Source organism: Pelodiscus sinensis, chromosome 3, assembly GCF_049634645.1.
Source record: "Pelodiscus sinensis isolate JC-2024 chromosome 3, ASM4963464v1, whole genome shotgun sequence".
NCBI classification, from domain to species: Eukaryota; Metazoa; Chordata; order Testudines; family Trionychidae; genus Pelodiscus; species Pelodiscus sinensis.
The window spans coordinates 192,740,059-192,755,069 of NC_134713.1; the positions used below are offsets into that span (position 1 = coordinate 192,740,059).

A 15,011-nucleotide genomic window follows, 5' to 3' on the forward strand; every position below is an offset into this window, starting at 1 on the left:
GCTGGGGAGGAGGGGTTGGAAAAGCGTCTGGCATGAGTGAGGGGAGGAGAATGGGCCTGCCCCCTCCCCCGGGGAGGCTGGCATGTGGGGGAGTGAGGCGAGGCCAGATCTCTCCCCTAGCTACAGGCAGAGGCGAACGGAGGGAGGCACGTAACTGTGCAGCTGAGTCACTCCTGTGTATAAAGCAAGTGCCTGGCCGTCAGCGCCGCGCAGACCCCAGCGGGAGGCCTGGGCAGGTAGGTGGGCAGGGTTCCTGATGGGGCAGAGGGGGTGGGAGTGGCTGTGGGCGCTGCCAGGGCTTGGCCCATTTTCCACCTGCTCCCCTGGGCACTACAGGTGTTTGCTGCCCTGGGATGGGAGGGAGGCAGAGGACAGAGAGGCTGAGGCCAGGCCGCAGATAGGGGAAGCATAACCCCTCCCCACCTCCGTGCCAGTCACAGGCAAAGGGAGAGCAGACCCACAGCCAACCCTTGGACCAGCTGTGGGGTCTGGAGACTGCCCGGCCCAGTGTGGGGGCTGCCGCAGCAGTGGAACATTCCTCAGAGCAAAACTGGGCCTGCCGTGGGGCTGCCGAGCAAGGGGCTGGAATCGCCCTGCCACCGGGGCTCCGCTTCGAGGCACCCGGAGAGCCGGAAGGACAGTCTAACCCTGAGGGCATCAGCCGCGGTCGCCAGACTCTTGGATCCAATTCCCCGCCCTGCCTGGGTGGGCTAATCCCTCAGGGGGAGACGTTTAAAGGTACATGAGTGTCTGGTGGGATTCTCCTAGTCACCTCACTCCCCCGATATAAAAATGATCCAAGGGGAGTTAGGCCCTTAACCTGGTTCGGCCCCATTGAAAATGCCACGAGGCCCCTGCCTGCATTTTCTGAAACCGTTCAGAAACCAGCTTCTCTGCTTCCGTTCCCCTTCCCTACAGCAGGGCCGTAGTCCTGCCTTCACTCAGCAGGGCTGGGGGCATAAATACATGAAGGACCGAGCTGCTCAGATACAGTGGCAGTGGGCGGGGGGCATATTGGGACCAGAGCTAGCCAGCGCCGTGTGCAATCGCCGCTGTCACTGGGTTCGGGTCTTCCCACTTGCTCCAGGAGCAGGCTGCACAGAGGGGCGGTGGAACGGGCTCTCTTGTGCGCACTCAGTCCAGGGCCCCAGGGAGGCAGCAGATGGAATTTAGCGAGGGCATCTGCATCTCCTCTGGCAGCTGCTGCAAAGGAAACAGCAGGGATATGGGGGTGGGGGCTGCAGGGTGGGGGCAGGAGAGGCTGCAGCATACACACCCAGCCAGCTCTGAGCAGGAGCAGGCACCACAGAGGAGAGGGCTGGGGAAGGCAGATGTTAGGACCCTGCACACAATTTACTTCTGCACCTTTAGAGGCAAGCTCCTGCCTCCTCTGTATGGCAGCGATTAAGAGCCTATTGAACGTCACATAAGAGGAGATATTTGCCTGGGATCTTTGGCCACAATTACCCACTCACGCAGCTTGCTGTGTACAAATTGTTCTTTTCTTGGTAGCACCTAGGAATGCCAGTCCTGGCTCAGGAGCCAAGCATGTTAGGAGCAGGACAGACACCGAACAAAAAGAGGATCCCTTCCCCAAAGAGTTTACAGCCTCAGGGTGCGTCTGCATTACAAAGCGCTCCAGCAGCAATGTAGATATGACAGCAAAGGCAGGGGTTCCCCCACGGCTATCTCCAATCCACCTCTCCAGAAGCGGTAGCTAGGGCGCACAGAAGAATTGTTTCACTGATGAAGCATTCCCTGCACTGGGGACTTGACTGGGCTTAAGTACATCGCTCAGAGAGGTGTGAATTTTTCACACCCCTTAGTCTCCCCACTAGGGAGTGGTCGAACTTTCACATGTAGACAAGCAATAGGTTGGCTGCTCTGCCCCCAAATCTTCCTTTCTGAGGCAGACGACCCTGGTGCAAGTATGTTTGTACAGCACCGAACACAACAGGTGCCTAGTCTGTGAGTGGGACTCCTAGGTGCTCGAAAGATAACACCCCGAATAATAATAGGGACTCTTTGGGACTCACCTGGGTTGCCTTTGGGATGAAAGGTTCTGTGTACTTCTCAATACGCTGCAATGAGACTTCCTTCCCAAACGCCACGTCTTTATGGCCCTTTAATGACAGCCGAGACTGCAACTATCGCCAGCCCCATCTGCAGACACCAGCACATTTATTGGTGTTCTGCTTTCACAGAACTTGGGGCAGCCGGAAGCGCCTTGCCTTTGCGTCTCCAAACTGCTGTTTTGTTTCCCTGAAAAACAGATTTGGTATTTCAACAGGGAGCCCTCGGAAGCTGAAGAATGTTTTCCCTCCGGCTCATGCTCTCTCTGCTAGCGTGGGAAGCGGCGGCGGCAGGCCTGACAAACAGAGCCGCCCCCGCCGCACTGGGGAACATCACAACTCTCTTCCTGCTGGGCCAGCAAGACCACTGGGAAGACGTTAATCTTAGCAGCGTGTCCTGCGAGGAGCTGAGGAACTCGACAAGGCCCAACTTGCGTCTGCGCAACAAGAGCCTAGAAGCCTGGCCCGCCTGCCTACCTGCGGTAGTGGAAGCCTTAGATCTCAGTGCCAACCTCCTGCCTGCGCTGACCGGCAGGGAGCTAGTGAACGTTCCAAAGCTGCGTACCCTCTCCCTGAAGCACAACCGCATCGGAGAAGTTGTGTGGGGCACGGAAGCCCTCGACAGCCTGCAGTACCTGGACCTAAGTGCTAATAACTTGTCCTTGGTGCCATCATGCCACAGCGCCTATCTGCCAAAGCTGAAGTGGCTCTCGCTGGCTGGAAACCCTCTCTCTGAACTCCCACCTCTGGCTTTCTCCTGTTATCCACAGCTCCAGTTCCTGAACTTGTCTATGACTTTGTTAGGGCAGGGGAGTGGCGGAGGGATTCGCCCGCTGGCCTTTGCCATGGACATGTTGCAGGGGGACACCCCGCGCAGAGCCAGGAGCGCCCTTGACGTGCTGGACCTGAGCGGTACCTTTCTCGAGAACGGTAAGTGGGAAGATGTTTGTGGGACACCGGGGGCCTGACCGATGCTCATCCAGCGTTAGTGTCCCAGCCACCAGCTGCAGCACTGGGGATCTCTAGGACTGTCAGCCAGAGCTGCCAGGAGCAAGCAGCTCTCCCTGCTCCCTCCCACCGAGCCAGGTGAGGGGGAAGAGGCAGGCAGAAACCAGTGCTCAAGGAAGCCAGCTTAAAAAGCCCCTGCCCCCGCCCCCCCACACACAGAGGCAGCAGTGGGAGGATGGGGTGGGGTGCAGGCTCCTCACACATACCAGTTCCCACCTGCCCCTCTGTGTAAACGTGTTACTGTTGAAAATGTATTTTAACATCCCTAGTCCAAACAGACAGGATAGGACCATGGGAAGAAGATCGTGTAAATGGGGGAGCTGGGTCCCAGAGAGGCAGTAACTTGGAGACTCTGGGACAGAGCGTGGATTGCACGCCGGTCTCCTCCATCGAGTCTCTTAGCCACAAAACCATCCCTCCTCTCTACGACCCGGCTTTCCTCTCTTCCCCCTCCGGACTCCTGTAACATTTCAGCCAATCAAGTGGGTCCAACAGGCCTGACCTGGGGGGGTTCAGGGAATGAAGAACTGCTCGAGTCCTCTGAGGAACACAAAGGAAAGGAGCTGTGGGCGACATGTCAAGGGGACTCCCTAGCGGAGATTCCAGCCCTCGGTCCAGCTCTCTGCACAGGGCGAGGGTGCTTTGCGGTACACGTGGGCTGCTGAACTGCTGGGGAAGTGACTCAAGTCCCAGGAACATTGGTGTTTGTTTTCATTTTATTTTTCAGGAATTTCATGTTACTTGGCTTTAAGTTTCATTTAAATTTCATTTAAATTTCATTTAAGCCATGCAGAGGTGTGGGGGGCAGTCGGGTCCTGCCCCATGAGGGAGGGATAAGAGCACCGGGGAGAGGGATGATTGGAGCCCAGTCTGTACTCACTGCACAGGGACCGCGTCTGGGCCCAGCTCTTCCCTCTGAGCATTGTGGCCTGGGATCACACCCCCACTCTGATTTGGCCCGGCTGCCCCCCACATGGCAAGCCACACCTAAGCAGCACTGTGAGCCAGGCTGCAACCATCAGAGCGGGGAGCCAGGCAATGTCCTCTCTAATCTATTCCATCCATGTGCAGGATACATTTTCTTTTATGCAGTAAGGCATGTGTGAATGTGCACCACCAGGGTAACCAAAACCTAGCTGTTGGCGCTCTGCTAAGCCGCTGCACGGCATCTGAATTTCTCCTGAGCGGCCGCACAAGCGCCCTGCGCACAGGTAACCCTTGAGCCAGGCCCAGCCCTGTAAATGCCGCTGCTGCAGGGTGAATTTTTTCATTTTGTTTCCTGTTTTTCACATGTGCAAAACACCCGGGGCGCTAGCAATAACCAGCATTGGTTTGTCAGGGACACGCAACCCACTGCAGTCTGCTGACTGGCCCGGCCTCAATCTAGCACAGTGCTCCACTCATACCCCAGTCACCGGGCTCTTCTCTGCTCCAGTTCAGCAGGAGTGGGCCCAAGACGTGGCCAACCTTCGGTCGCTCCACCTTGCGAGGATGCCCCGGCTGAGGAGCCTTGATGCGGACCTATTCAAGTCCCTGCCCAGGCTGAGAGAACTGAATTGCCAAGATTCCCGCGCGCTGAGCGGGGTGAGACCAGAGCTATTCAACGATGCTCCTCAACTGAACTTTCTCGCCTTCCAAAAGTAGGTGTTTTCTTTGCTCAGCCATGTGCTAAATGCAGCTCTTCGCTGACAACGTCTGGTGGCAGCTGGGTCCTGTCACTGCCTCCCTAAGCCCTTTGGAGCCCTGCAAATAGGAAGGACGTGGGGTCTATGGTGCACAGGGGGAGCTGCCATTTCAAGCTCTGACATCACGAACTCCCATGAGGCTTTGCTGGCACCGCAGGACTAATCGCTCCCAGGCTGTGCACCAGCATCTCCTCCCTGCTCCGGCCGGTGCAAAGGCACCAGAAAGATGGCAGATCTCTCCCCTCTGGGGAGGAGTTCCCTTCCCTCCGGGAGCTCACAGCCGCTCCTATGCTAGTCCCCGTGCAGGCTTTGGTAGAGAGGATCTGCAGGGCACCGGTTGTGCGGTGTGGCTGGACTACACTGCACTCCAGTGACCTCTGGCTGACAGTGAGCCCTCTGGGGCCAGAGCTCACTAGTGCAGACTAAAGCAGCCAAACTGCTTCAAACTTCACCAGTGCTGTCCTAAAACTGGCCCCAGAATCAGAGACATGGCTGATTTCTTCACAAATTCCCAGCCTTGTAGCACCCAGGGGATACTGGGGTCAACACAGATTAGCCCTGCACCTTAACTATGCCTGGGTTGTGGAAAATACAATGCCCCTCTTGCCTTCCTTTGGCGTATTTAGCCTAGATCAGGATTAAATGTCCTCAGCAGATGATGTAAAATAGATGGACTGGAGATGTATGCAGCGAAATGCCCTGCTAGTGTCAACTGGCACAATTCCATTGACTTCATTATTTCACAGGTTGTGTGAATGAGCCTGTCTTCAGTATGGGCTAAATCGGTGCTGCTGTGATCCATGCAGCAGGTATGGATTTAGTGGGTCTGGTGAAGACACAATAAGTTGATGGTAGAGCATCTCATATCAACAGTGCAGTGTAGACACTGCAATAAGTAAATCTAAGCTGTGTCGCCCTAAGCTGCATCTTACATAAATTAACTAATGTAACTTAGATCCACTTCCCTCATTAATGTAGACCAGGACTAAGTAATTCTACGGGGTAGATGCTAGGAAGAGAGATGGGAACAGTAACTGAGATGTGCTCACACAAGGCACTTGAAATACCTCCTTAGATTGCCAGCTCTGTATTTGTATAGCACCTACCACAAGGGGGTCTCAGTCTACAACTAGGCCTCCTACACATTAGTCAGGCAAACAAATTATGATAACAATAAATATCTACCCACAGAATTCACTGGCTGCAAAGACTAAAACAGGAGGATTAATCTAGGAAAAAGGAGCTGGATAAGGAGGACTGGCCTAACTGCTGTCATGTTGGCGCTCAGGGAGGGTCACTGCAGTGGATGATGGAGAAAGGAAACACCACGCTACCACCTCCTTACTTTTCCTAAGAAGATTTAATTAAAATAACAAGGGTTAATTGCTAAACACTGGATTCAGGGCAGATGTGGGGGGAAGGGGGGTGAAAGGCAAGAGTGGATGGGGGGAAAGGGAAATGGCTCAAAAGAGGAAGCTGCAAAATGTCATCACTTGTAACTGGGGGTGTAACACTGTAACCTTTTGAAGGGCTACCCAATAAACATCAGCAGGGCTCGACAAATAATACAGTCTACTCGCCCATGGCGAGAAGATTGTAACCCGGAAGAGCTGGGTTCGGGCGATCTGCGCATGTGCAGATCGCTGGACAGCGTGGCTGGCGAGCGGGGCTCGCCGCAGTTTGACGAGCCCTGAACATCAGCGTATCGGTTTTCGTTAGTTACACACCGGCTCCCTGGGAACAGGGTCAGCAGGGGCTGCTAGCCCTGCTTCTGAGGAGCTGTTGTCACTGCGTGCTGTGGGCTTTGCAGTATAAAGGTTATAATGCAGAGCCCACAGTGCAGCTGGCTCCCTAGGAGTGGAGTCAGGAGCCGGGAGCCAGTGCGAGCTGGGAGATGGCTTAAAAGCCAGCTCCCACTATGCATCGGCTGCTGGCCCCACTCCCGAGGAGCTGACTGTGCTGCGGGCTTCGCAGTATATATAAGATGTATACTGCAGAGCCTACAGCACATGTAACCATGAGGATTTTTACCAGTTAACAGTGTTACATTTTTAAATGATTTTTTTACATCCCTACTTGTAACATGGCATACGACAAAGAGCGCATTCCCTCGAGGGCAGCTTGGAGCAGGTTTGTGTATTATCTAGATCTAGAGTGTTGTGAGCAAGACAAAGGGCTGTGTCTACACTGGCGCGATCTTGTGCAAAAGCGGCCGCTCTTGTGCAAAAACTTGCTGCCTGTCTACACTGGCTGTGTGTTCTTGCGCAAGTAAACTGACATTCTAATATATGAAATCAGGGCTTCTTGATGCTCCCACTCAGGAATAAGCCCTTTTGTGTGACTGTACTTGCGCAAGAGGCCAGTGTAGACAGGCAACATGAATTTCTTGCGCAAGAAAGCCCTATGGTTAAAATGGCCATCAGAGCTTTCTTGCTCAAGAACGCATCTACACTGGCATAGATGCTCTTGCGCAAAAGCATATCTCTTGTGCAAAAGCACATGCCAGAGTAGACGCTCTCTTCTGGAAGAGTTTTTGCACAAGAACTCTTCCACAAGAGCTTTTGCGTGAGAACGCGCCAGTGTAGACATAGCCAAGAAGTGATTCTTCCACTCTACTCTGCGCTGTTTAGGCCTCAACTGGAGTATTGTGTCCAGCTCTGGGCTCCACATTTCAAGAAAGATGTGGAGAAAATGGAGAAGGTCCAGAGAAGAGCAACAAAAATGACTGAAGGTCTAGAAAACTTGACCTATGAGGGAAGCCTGAAAGAACTGGGCTTGTTTAGTTTAGAAAAGAAAAGACTGAGGGAACATGATAGCAGTTTTCAAGTATCTAAAAGGGCATTACAAGGAGGAGGGAGAAAAATTGTTCTTCTTGAACTCTGAAGACAGGACAAGAAGCAATGGGTTTAAATTGCAGCAAGAAAGGTTTTTTGTTGGACATTAGGAAAACCTTCCTAACTATCAGGGTGGTTAAACACTGGGCTAAATTGCCTAGGGGGGTTGTGGAATCTCCATCACTAAAATATTCAGGAGCAGACTGGACAGACATCTATCAGGGATGATCTAGAATGGATGATGCTTGGTCCTGCCATGGGGCAGGGGACTGGACTTGATGACCTCCCGAGATCCCTTCCAGTTCTTGTGTTTTATGATTCTAGTAGCCAAAATTCTCATCCTAGTCATTCCAGCAATAGCAGATAATGAGGGAGGCTGCGGTGGGCCAAGGGATGTTTTATGGAGTGGGAGAAAGGGAAGGTATTTCCATTGCAAGTTACATCTTCAGTGCACCCTGCAAATGTAACTAACCTACGCTCTCATCATCCCTGTGCTACAGGGAAGTACCATTAGCATCATTAGTTGGAGAGTCTGACGCAAACTGGGGCATATTCTGCAGTTCTTATCTCCTACTGATTTCACGTGACCTCTGCATTGCCAACTACACACCTTCAAAAATCATGAACCAGGCCCTCCCCAACTTCTGGAGACTGGCTTAAAAATCATGAACTTGCTTTTTAAAAACAAGTATGTGTCGGTGGGGTGAGGTGTCTTTTGCTTTCTGGTTTTTGAACTTTTGGGGGTCAATTTGGGTCATGTTTCGAAATATTTTTTTCTTTAATCACAAGGGTGAGAAACCCTGATGTGGGGGCTGGAGCTAAGAAGACACACTAAATACTGTGAGTTCCACGATAAAATTAATGAGAGTTGGCAAAGCTGAGAGTTGGCCAAAGTCGTGCACACCAGGTCACTAGCAGAAGCAGCTGGATCTTGTGCCACTCACACAACATACTACACTTGTACCTCGCAGTTGGTGCCCTTAGTAACCTGTGGTGCAGCAGAACCTGGTACCAGTCCCTTAAAGTGCCAGTATTCCTCTGTAAGAGCAGCAGTGCACCTTTTAGGGACGGTGCCTGTTGTTTCTTTAAACTCTCTGTGCCATACTCCAGAGAGACAGGGTAATTATTGCTTCCTACCGAGTTTCTTGTTCAGTGTTAAGAAACAACTACTCCTTGATTCTTTACAGGGAAGGATACAGTGCTAAGGACATCTTTTGTATCATCTACCTGGTGGGCTACACCAGTGTTTCTCAACCTTTTTTTATAAAGTATCCCTTAAAAAAAAGTGTTAAGTACCCCTAGTACCTACAGTTTTCAGACACACCATTTTTTTTTCTACCATTGCAACACATTTATTTAAACAACTTAATCGTAGCCGGGCAGGCGATGACATTTTTGGGTGTAAAAGGTACAAAAATAATAAAGCGCTGTAAAACTTAAAACAAAAATTCATTTTTCTCCATATTTCAGTTGTGTTGACATACCCCCTCCCAGACTTCTCTTGAGTACCCCTAAGGGTACTTGTACCATTGGCTGAGAAACACTGGGCTACACAATTGTTCAACAGTTTATATATTAACAAAGGTTACCAGACTAAGAAGTGCACTGCACATACAGCAGTCAGGACTGATTAGGAAAGGATTTAGAGGATATTATGGAAAATCCTTTAAGCCACCGTCAGGAATCCGAGTACAGCAGACAATGAAAAAACAGGGCACTCGCTGTGTGAACACAAGTTTACGTGGTTGCAAACAAAGAGAGGACCAGAATCCCCTATCAGTTACACTGCTGCATTTGGGTACAGAAGTCACACAATGCTGTTCACAAGATAGACCAGGACGGCCGCCTCCTACACAAAGCTTAGGGTCTCTAACTCAGAAGGAAAAGGCACAAGACAGTTCAGACACAAGATGGTACAGAGCCATCCACAGTGTTGCCATCTTCAAAACCAGGAGTGGAGCTTTAAAAAAATAATCATGAGATTGACGTCAAAGTCCTGAGATTATTAAAACAATAAATGCTGGGTGCTTTTTCTTTGGTTTCTGAACCGGTAGGGTGCACTCAGATCACATTTTCAAGTTTTTCTCTGCAATTATGAAGGTTCAAAAATGAGATTCTCCAATTATTCCCTGTGCTCTCGAAGCTGGAACCTTCAGAAAAACATCAAATATCATTATAGCTGGTAACACTATACCCAGGAGCAGAGACCTGCACAGAGTACTACACAGTTTGTATTTGCATCCTGATCTGTGGTCTGTCTGTGGATATAAAGCAAACATCTGCAGATTGGCAGGGCTCTACCAACTGAGATGTCGACATAAGGAGAGTGATTGGCATATAGGAATTGAAGCTATTCCCAGCATAGCAAAAAGAAGGGTGGTGAATTGGGAGGCCCAGAGGGCAGGAAATGGGGAGTAGGATGAAATCATAGAATCATAGAATACTAGGACTGGAAGGGACCTCGAGAGGTCATTGAGTCCAGTCCCCTGCCATCATGGCAGGACCAAATACTGTCTAGACCATCCCTGATAGACATTTATCTAACCCACTCTTAAATATCTCCACAGATGGGGATTCCACAACCTCCCTGGGCAATTCATTCCAGTGTTTGACCACCCTGACAGTTAGGAACTTTTTCCTAATGTCCAACCTGAACCTCCCTTGCTGCAGTTTAAGCCCATTGCTTCTTGTTCTACCCTCAGAGGCCAAGATGAACAAGTTTTCTCCCTCCTCCTTATGACACCCTTTTAGATACCTGAAAACTGCTATCATGTCCCCCCTCAATCTTCTCTTTTCTAAACTAAACAAACCCAATTCCTTCAGCCTTCCCTCATAGGTCATGTTCTCTAGACCTTTCATCATTCTCGTTGCTCTTCTCTGGACCCTCTCCAATTTCTCCACATCTTTCTTGAAATGTGGTGCCCAGAACTGGACACGATACTCCAATTGAGGCCTAACCAGCGCAGAGTAGAGCAGAAGAATGACTTCTTGTGTCTTGCTCACAACACACCTGTTAATACATCCCAGAATCATGTTTGCTTTCTTTGCAACAGCATCACACTGCTGACTCATTTAACTTGTGGTCCACTATGACCCCTAGATCCCTTTCTGCCATACTCCTTCCCAGACAGTCGCTTCCCATTCTGTATGTGTGAAACTGATTGTTCCTTCCTAAGTGGAGCACTTTGCATTTGTCCTTATAAATAGGATGAAGTTTAATCTCAGACCATTTCTCTAATTTGTCCAGGTCATTTTGAATTATGACCCTATCCTCCAGATTAGTCGCAACCCCTCCCAGCTTGGTATCATCTGCAAACTTAATGAAATGAAAGCAGAGATGAATGCAAAGGTATAGGGGTAAGACAAACTTTAACAAAGCAGAGTTGCTGAGTGCACAATCCTTTTCCTTTCTGGCTGCCATTCCTACATCATTCCGGTTATGCCTTTAACATAAGTCTGCTATAGAGAGTGAATCTCCATTGGGACAAATGTGACTCCATGTGAGGGGGATACGTGAGAATGAACATGGTTTTCTTGAGGGAGGGAGTGCATTAGTAATCCGCTATGTGCCAGCAACAGATTGCTGCCTCCCCTTACACAGACTGGCTGTTAAAGCACAAGCCAGCCTTTGGACCTTAGCGGACGCCTGCTAACAATTCTCCTATTTTTCATCTCCTAGCTGTAACCTGAGCTCCTTTCATCCTTGGAATATCAACTCATCAGGCAACATCCAAATCAACCTGTATGGAAATCCTTTAGAGTGCAGCTGTGAGCTTTCCTGGCTACTTTCGGATCCTGAGAGAGTCGTGCTGCAAAGGTAAATGACCTGTCAGCTGCATATTACTCATACAGCCGGAATGTGGGAGAGAATGTAAGGATTATCCTGAGCCTGTTTACTGCAATTTCTGTTACAAGTTATTCATGGATGATGTCGTTCTCCTGTTGAAATACAACCCCCATCAATATTAGTACCATCTGTTGCTATCTTCCTCAAAGGACAGATGGTTTAAAATAAAGATCTCTTCAAGAACTAAGAATGGGCTAATTCTATTTGAAAGCAGCACCAGCCTGTTAACACAAGCAGAACTGTAAAATGATGGCCTCTGCAGATAAGTATTGTCTGCCCTCCTGTTAGCGCTTTACAGCGAGTGAAGATACAATGTAAGCTAGCTCAGGGTATGTCTACACTACCAAGTTTTGTCGGAAAAATGGCTGTTTTTCCAACAAAACCTGAGTTACGTCCACACTGCTATCGCATTCTTCTGAAAGCAAATCAAAAGAACAGAGGGATTTTTCCAGTGTAGGTAATCCTCCTTCTATGAGGAAGAAGCTTTTTTCCAAAAGAGCTCTTTCAGAAAAAGGCATGTGTAGATGGGGAAGAGAGAGTTCTTTCGAAAGAAGAGGAAAGAGGAAAAGCGCAGGTGCCCTGGTGGCCACTCTGTCCATAGTAATCACAGTTTAAATGCGAGATAGCGTCCATTCAGTGTGGATGCTATCTTTCGAAAAAGAAGATGGCTTTTTCAATGCACTTTTGTGTGTGGATGCTCCCTTTCTGAAGAAGTTTTTTTTGACGATCTCTTCCAAAAAAAGATTCTTCAGAAAGAAGCCTGCAGTCTAGACATAGCCTCACTGGTGTTAATAGCATTTTGCACTATCAAACAGATCTGCAGTCAAATTGTGAGATTCCAGAGTCAGCTGGGAGCAAGGACACTAGGGAAATAACTGCACATCACTCTACGCTGCCCCTGCTGTCCGATGTGGAGAGGCATTACTCAACTTCGCTTGGGAACCTGACGGTTTGCGTGTTGCCCCTTCAACTTCCATAGCACCTTGCTGAATCAGACCCGTGGCCCTCCCAGTTAAGGGATATTTGCTACACCTTGCAAAACGCAGGCAGCCGAGTTGGTAATATGATGAGGAAAATCAGCACGAAAGAGAACTGTAGCCCAAACGGTCTGGCCAGATTCCATCTGAGAGAACAAGTTTCGGATTGGCATTATCGCCTCACTCTCGGATACGTTTCCTAGATGCTGCTGGTGTTATGACGTTTCTAACTTATTTACTTCATTCTACAGGGCATCTGACACCACTTGCAACACAGCTCCAGAAGACAGAGAGCTGTCTTCTTCGTCATCATCTCTTTCACTGTTACAACTCTACAATGCATGCGAGGCTAAGAGAAACACCACATTCCCCACATCAAACATGCACCCACTCACAGAAGACTCTTCCACCCTTCCCACCAACAATGCCACTCCTGAGGTAGCAGTGATGGACTCTACTCCATCCACCAAAGAACTTGACAGCGACTCCTCAATGCCACAAAACGTAAGTGTGACACCAACAGCTCCAATGAAGAATAGTCCCACAAGCGTGGACATTTTTTCCAAATCTAATAACAGTCCCTCTACTGCAGGAGCAGTAGCCCCCTCTTTCACCATTCCGGGAGAGCTTTATAGTGACTTCTTAACTCAGCAGAGCACTGCGAGTACAATCAAAACAGATCCGTTGAAAAGAAATGCCACAACGGCCAATGCTGTGTTCCACCAAGAGGGAACATTCTACCAGTCTACTAATAACCCTTCCACTGAGGCGACAGGACTAATCGGAACAAACTCGCCTCTTTTTCCTGGCACAGTAAGTCCATCTCAGAAAGCTCAACTGTCACAAAATTCCACAGAGGCAAACCCTATTCCAAATCCTACCCATGTTGGAATACCAGTGCTTTACATTGATGACTATTATGATGATGATCAACCAGAGGAAACCATAACTCAACCAATAGTAGTCTCTTGTGACTATGACCCCTGCCAACACCTCCAGAAGCCATGCTCTGAACTGCAGAGGTTGTCCCCATGTTTATGTCCTGGAGTGTCTGGAGAAGACACCGTTCCAGATCCACCAAGGCTCCAAGAAGTGTCTGAAACGACAGACACATCAGCACAGATCCACTGGTGTGCCCCCAATTCATTCGTGAATACTTATCAGCTTGTATATCATGCCAAAGGCAGCAAGAACCAGATCCTGGTTGCTGAGATCTATCCCACGGCAAGGAAGCACACATTGTACGAACTTTCACCGGACACCAGCTACTGGGTGTGCGTGATTGCTTCGAACAAAGCAGGATTGAGCCAGATGACAAGTGAAAAGATCTCGGGCAATCCATGCACCCACTTTACTACAAAGCCCAGCTACAAATTCATCTTTGTTGTCTTGTCCCTAGCAAGCGGGATCTTCCTAATCACCACCATCATATTGTCAGTGCAACTGTGTCGGAAATGTAAAAAGCCTCACACAGAGCAATACGGCACACACCTCGTCTCTTATAAAAACCCAGCATTTGATTACCCCTTAAAACTGCAGCCATGAAATTAGCCCTAGGTAGTTGTGTCAACAATTTTTGCAGTAAAACATCTTGTAGCAACCCATCGAAATGGAATCCACCTGCTCACTTGATTGTGAGTTCAACACAGGGCTGACTTCATCCCTGTTGGAACTCTAATGAAATGATACCCTGGGACATCTGTGGCTCCGGATGCCTTATTGTATTATAACAGGACTATCTGGCCTGTTTCTGAGATCTCTGTTTTCCATTTCCAAATGAAATATGTGGGGGCAGAAGAGGTGGCACGGTCAAAAGTGGAAAGAGCAAGAGGCATAGTTGTGAAGTTCCTTCGCTAGAGTACTTCTCAAAACGAATCTAACCTGACATTGAAACACACAGAAGACAAGCCCTGATACAATTAATCCCTAGCATGTATCAGTGCAGTTCATCTGTAGATACCAGTGTATTACAATGACGCGTTTAAAACCATAAGGAACCAGTATGATCATTTAATCAAACCTCCTACAAATCAATCACCATCGTTTTTTGCTCAGCGATTCCTGCATCAAACCCCTAATTTCTGGTTGGAAAAACATTCCATGTCATATCACTATCCCCTGTGTACAAATGAGGAAATTACCAACAGGAAGGGCTCAATATTTTTAAAAAAGTTCTTGGGTGCTTATAGGGATTTTCAAAAGTTATCTGCATCATTAAGCAGCCAAAAACCTTAAAAAACCTAAAACCTTTAAAAAAAATCTGGCCTGAAGTCCACAGCCCTGTTTTATGTGTCTAACTAGCAATGGCCTGCTTTTCAAACAAGCTGTGCACACATAAATCCTCTTGCACCTTTGAAAATCAAGCTCCCTTATTTAGGAGCCTAGAGATGGATTTAAGTGTCTGACTTCAGGTACCCAGGACTGGAAATGTGAGCCTTTGGGGTTTTGTTTAAGCACCTACCGTATTTTCCAGCGTATAAGACTACTGGGCGTATAAGACGACCCCCTAATTTTTTAGTTAAAAGATAGGGTTTTGTCTTATACCCCAGCGCCCCTCCGCCTCCCCGGATTTGCTCCCGGTGTCCCTG

At 49.1% G+C, this 15,011-nt stretch overlaps 1 protein-coding gene and 1 long non-coding RNA gene across 3 annotated transcripts in view; one reads left to right on the plus strand and one right to left on the minus strand.

Moving 5' to 3' along the window:
- LOC102454855 (uncharacterized) overlaps window positions 1-15,011 on the minus strand; it is a 37,310-nt gene that overhangs the window by 20,899 nt on the left and 1,400 nt on the right. Inside the window, exon 2 of the long non-coding RNA XR_003086767.2 lies at window positions 2,037-2,262. This is a non-coding gene — a long non-coding RNA (uncharacterized LOC102454855). The remainder of the gene's footprint in view (window positions 1-2,036; window positions 2,263-15,011) is intronic.
- LRRN4 (leucine rich repeat neuronal 4) lies at window positions 79-14,985 on the plus strand. 2 transcript variants are annotated; one of them, XM_075925716.1, is made up of 5 exons: window positions 79-236; window positions 2,291-3,002; window positions 4,516-4,720; window positions 11,279-11,416; window positions 12,675-14,985. In XM_075925716.1, the coding sequence occupies exons 2-5, from the start codon at window positions 2,312-2,314 to the stop codon at window positions 13,966-13,968; spliced, it is 2,328 nt and encodes a 775-aa protein (XP_075781831.1). In that variant the 5' UTR covers window positions 79-236; window positions 2,291-2,311; the 3' UTR covers window positions 13,969-14,985. The 2 variants fall into 2 exon arrangements, with proteins under 2 accessions (XP_075781831.1, XP_075781832.1); XM_075925717.1 differs by lacking the exon at window positions 79-236 and adding an exon at window positions 612-738.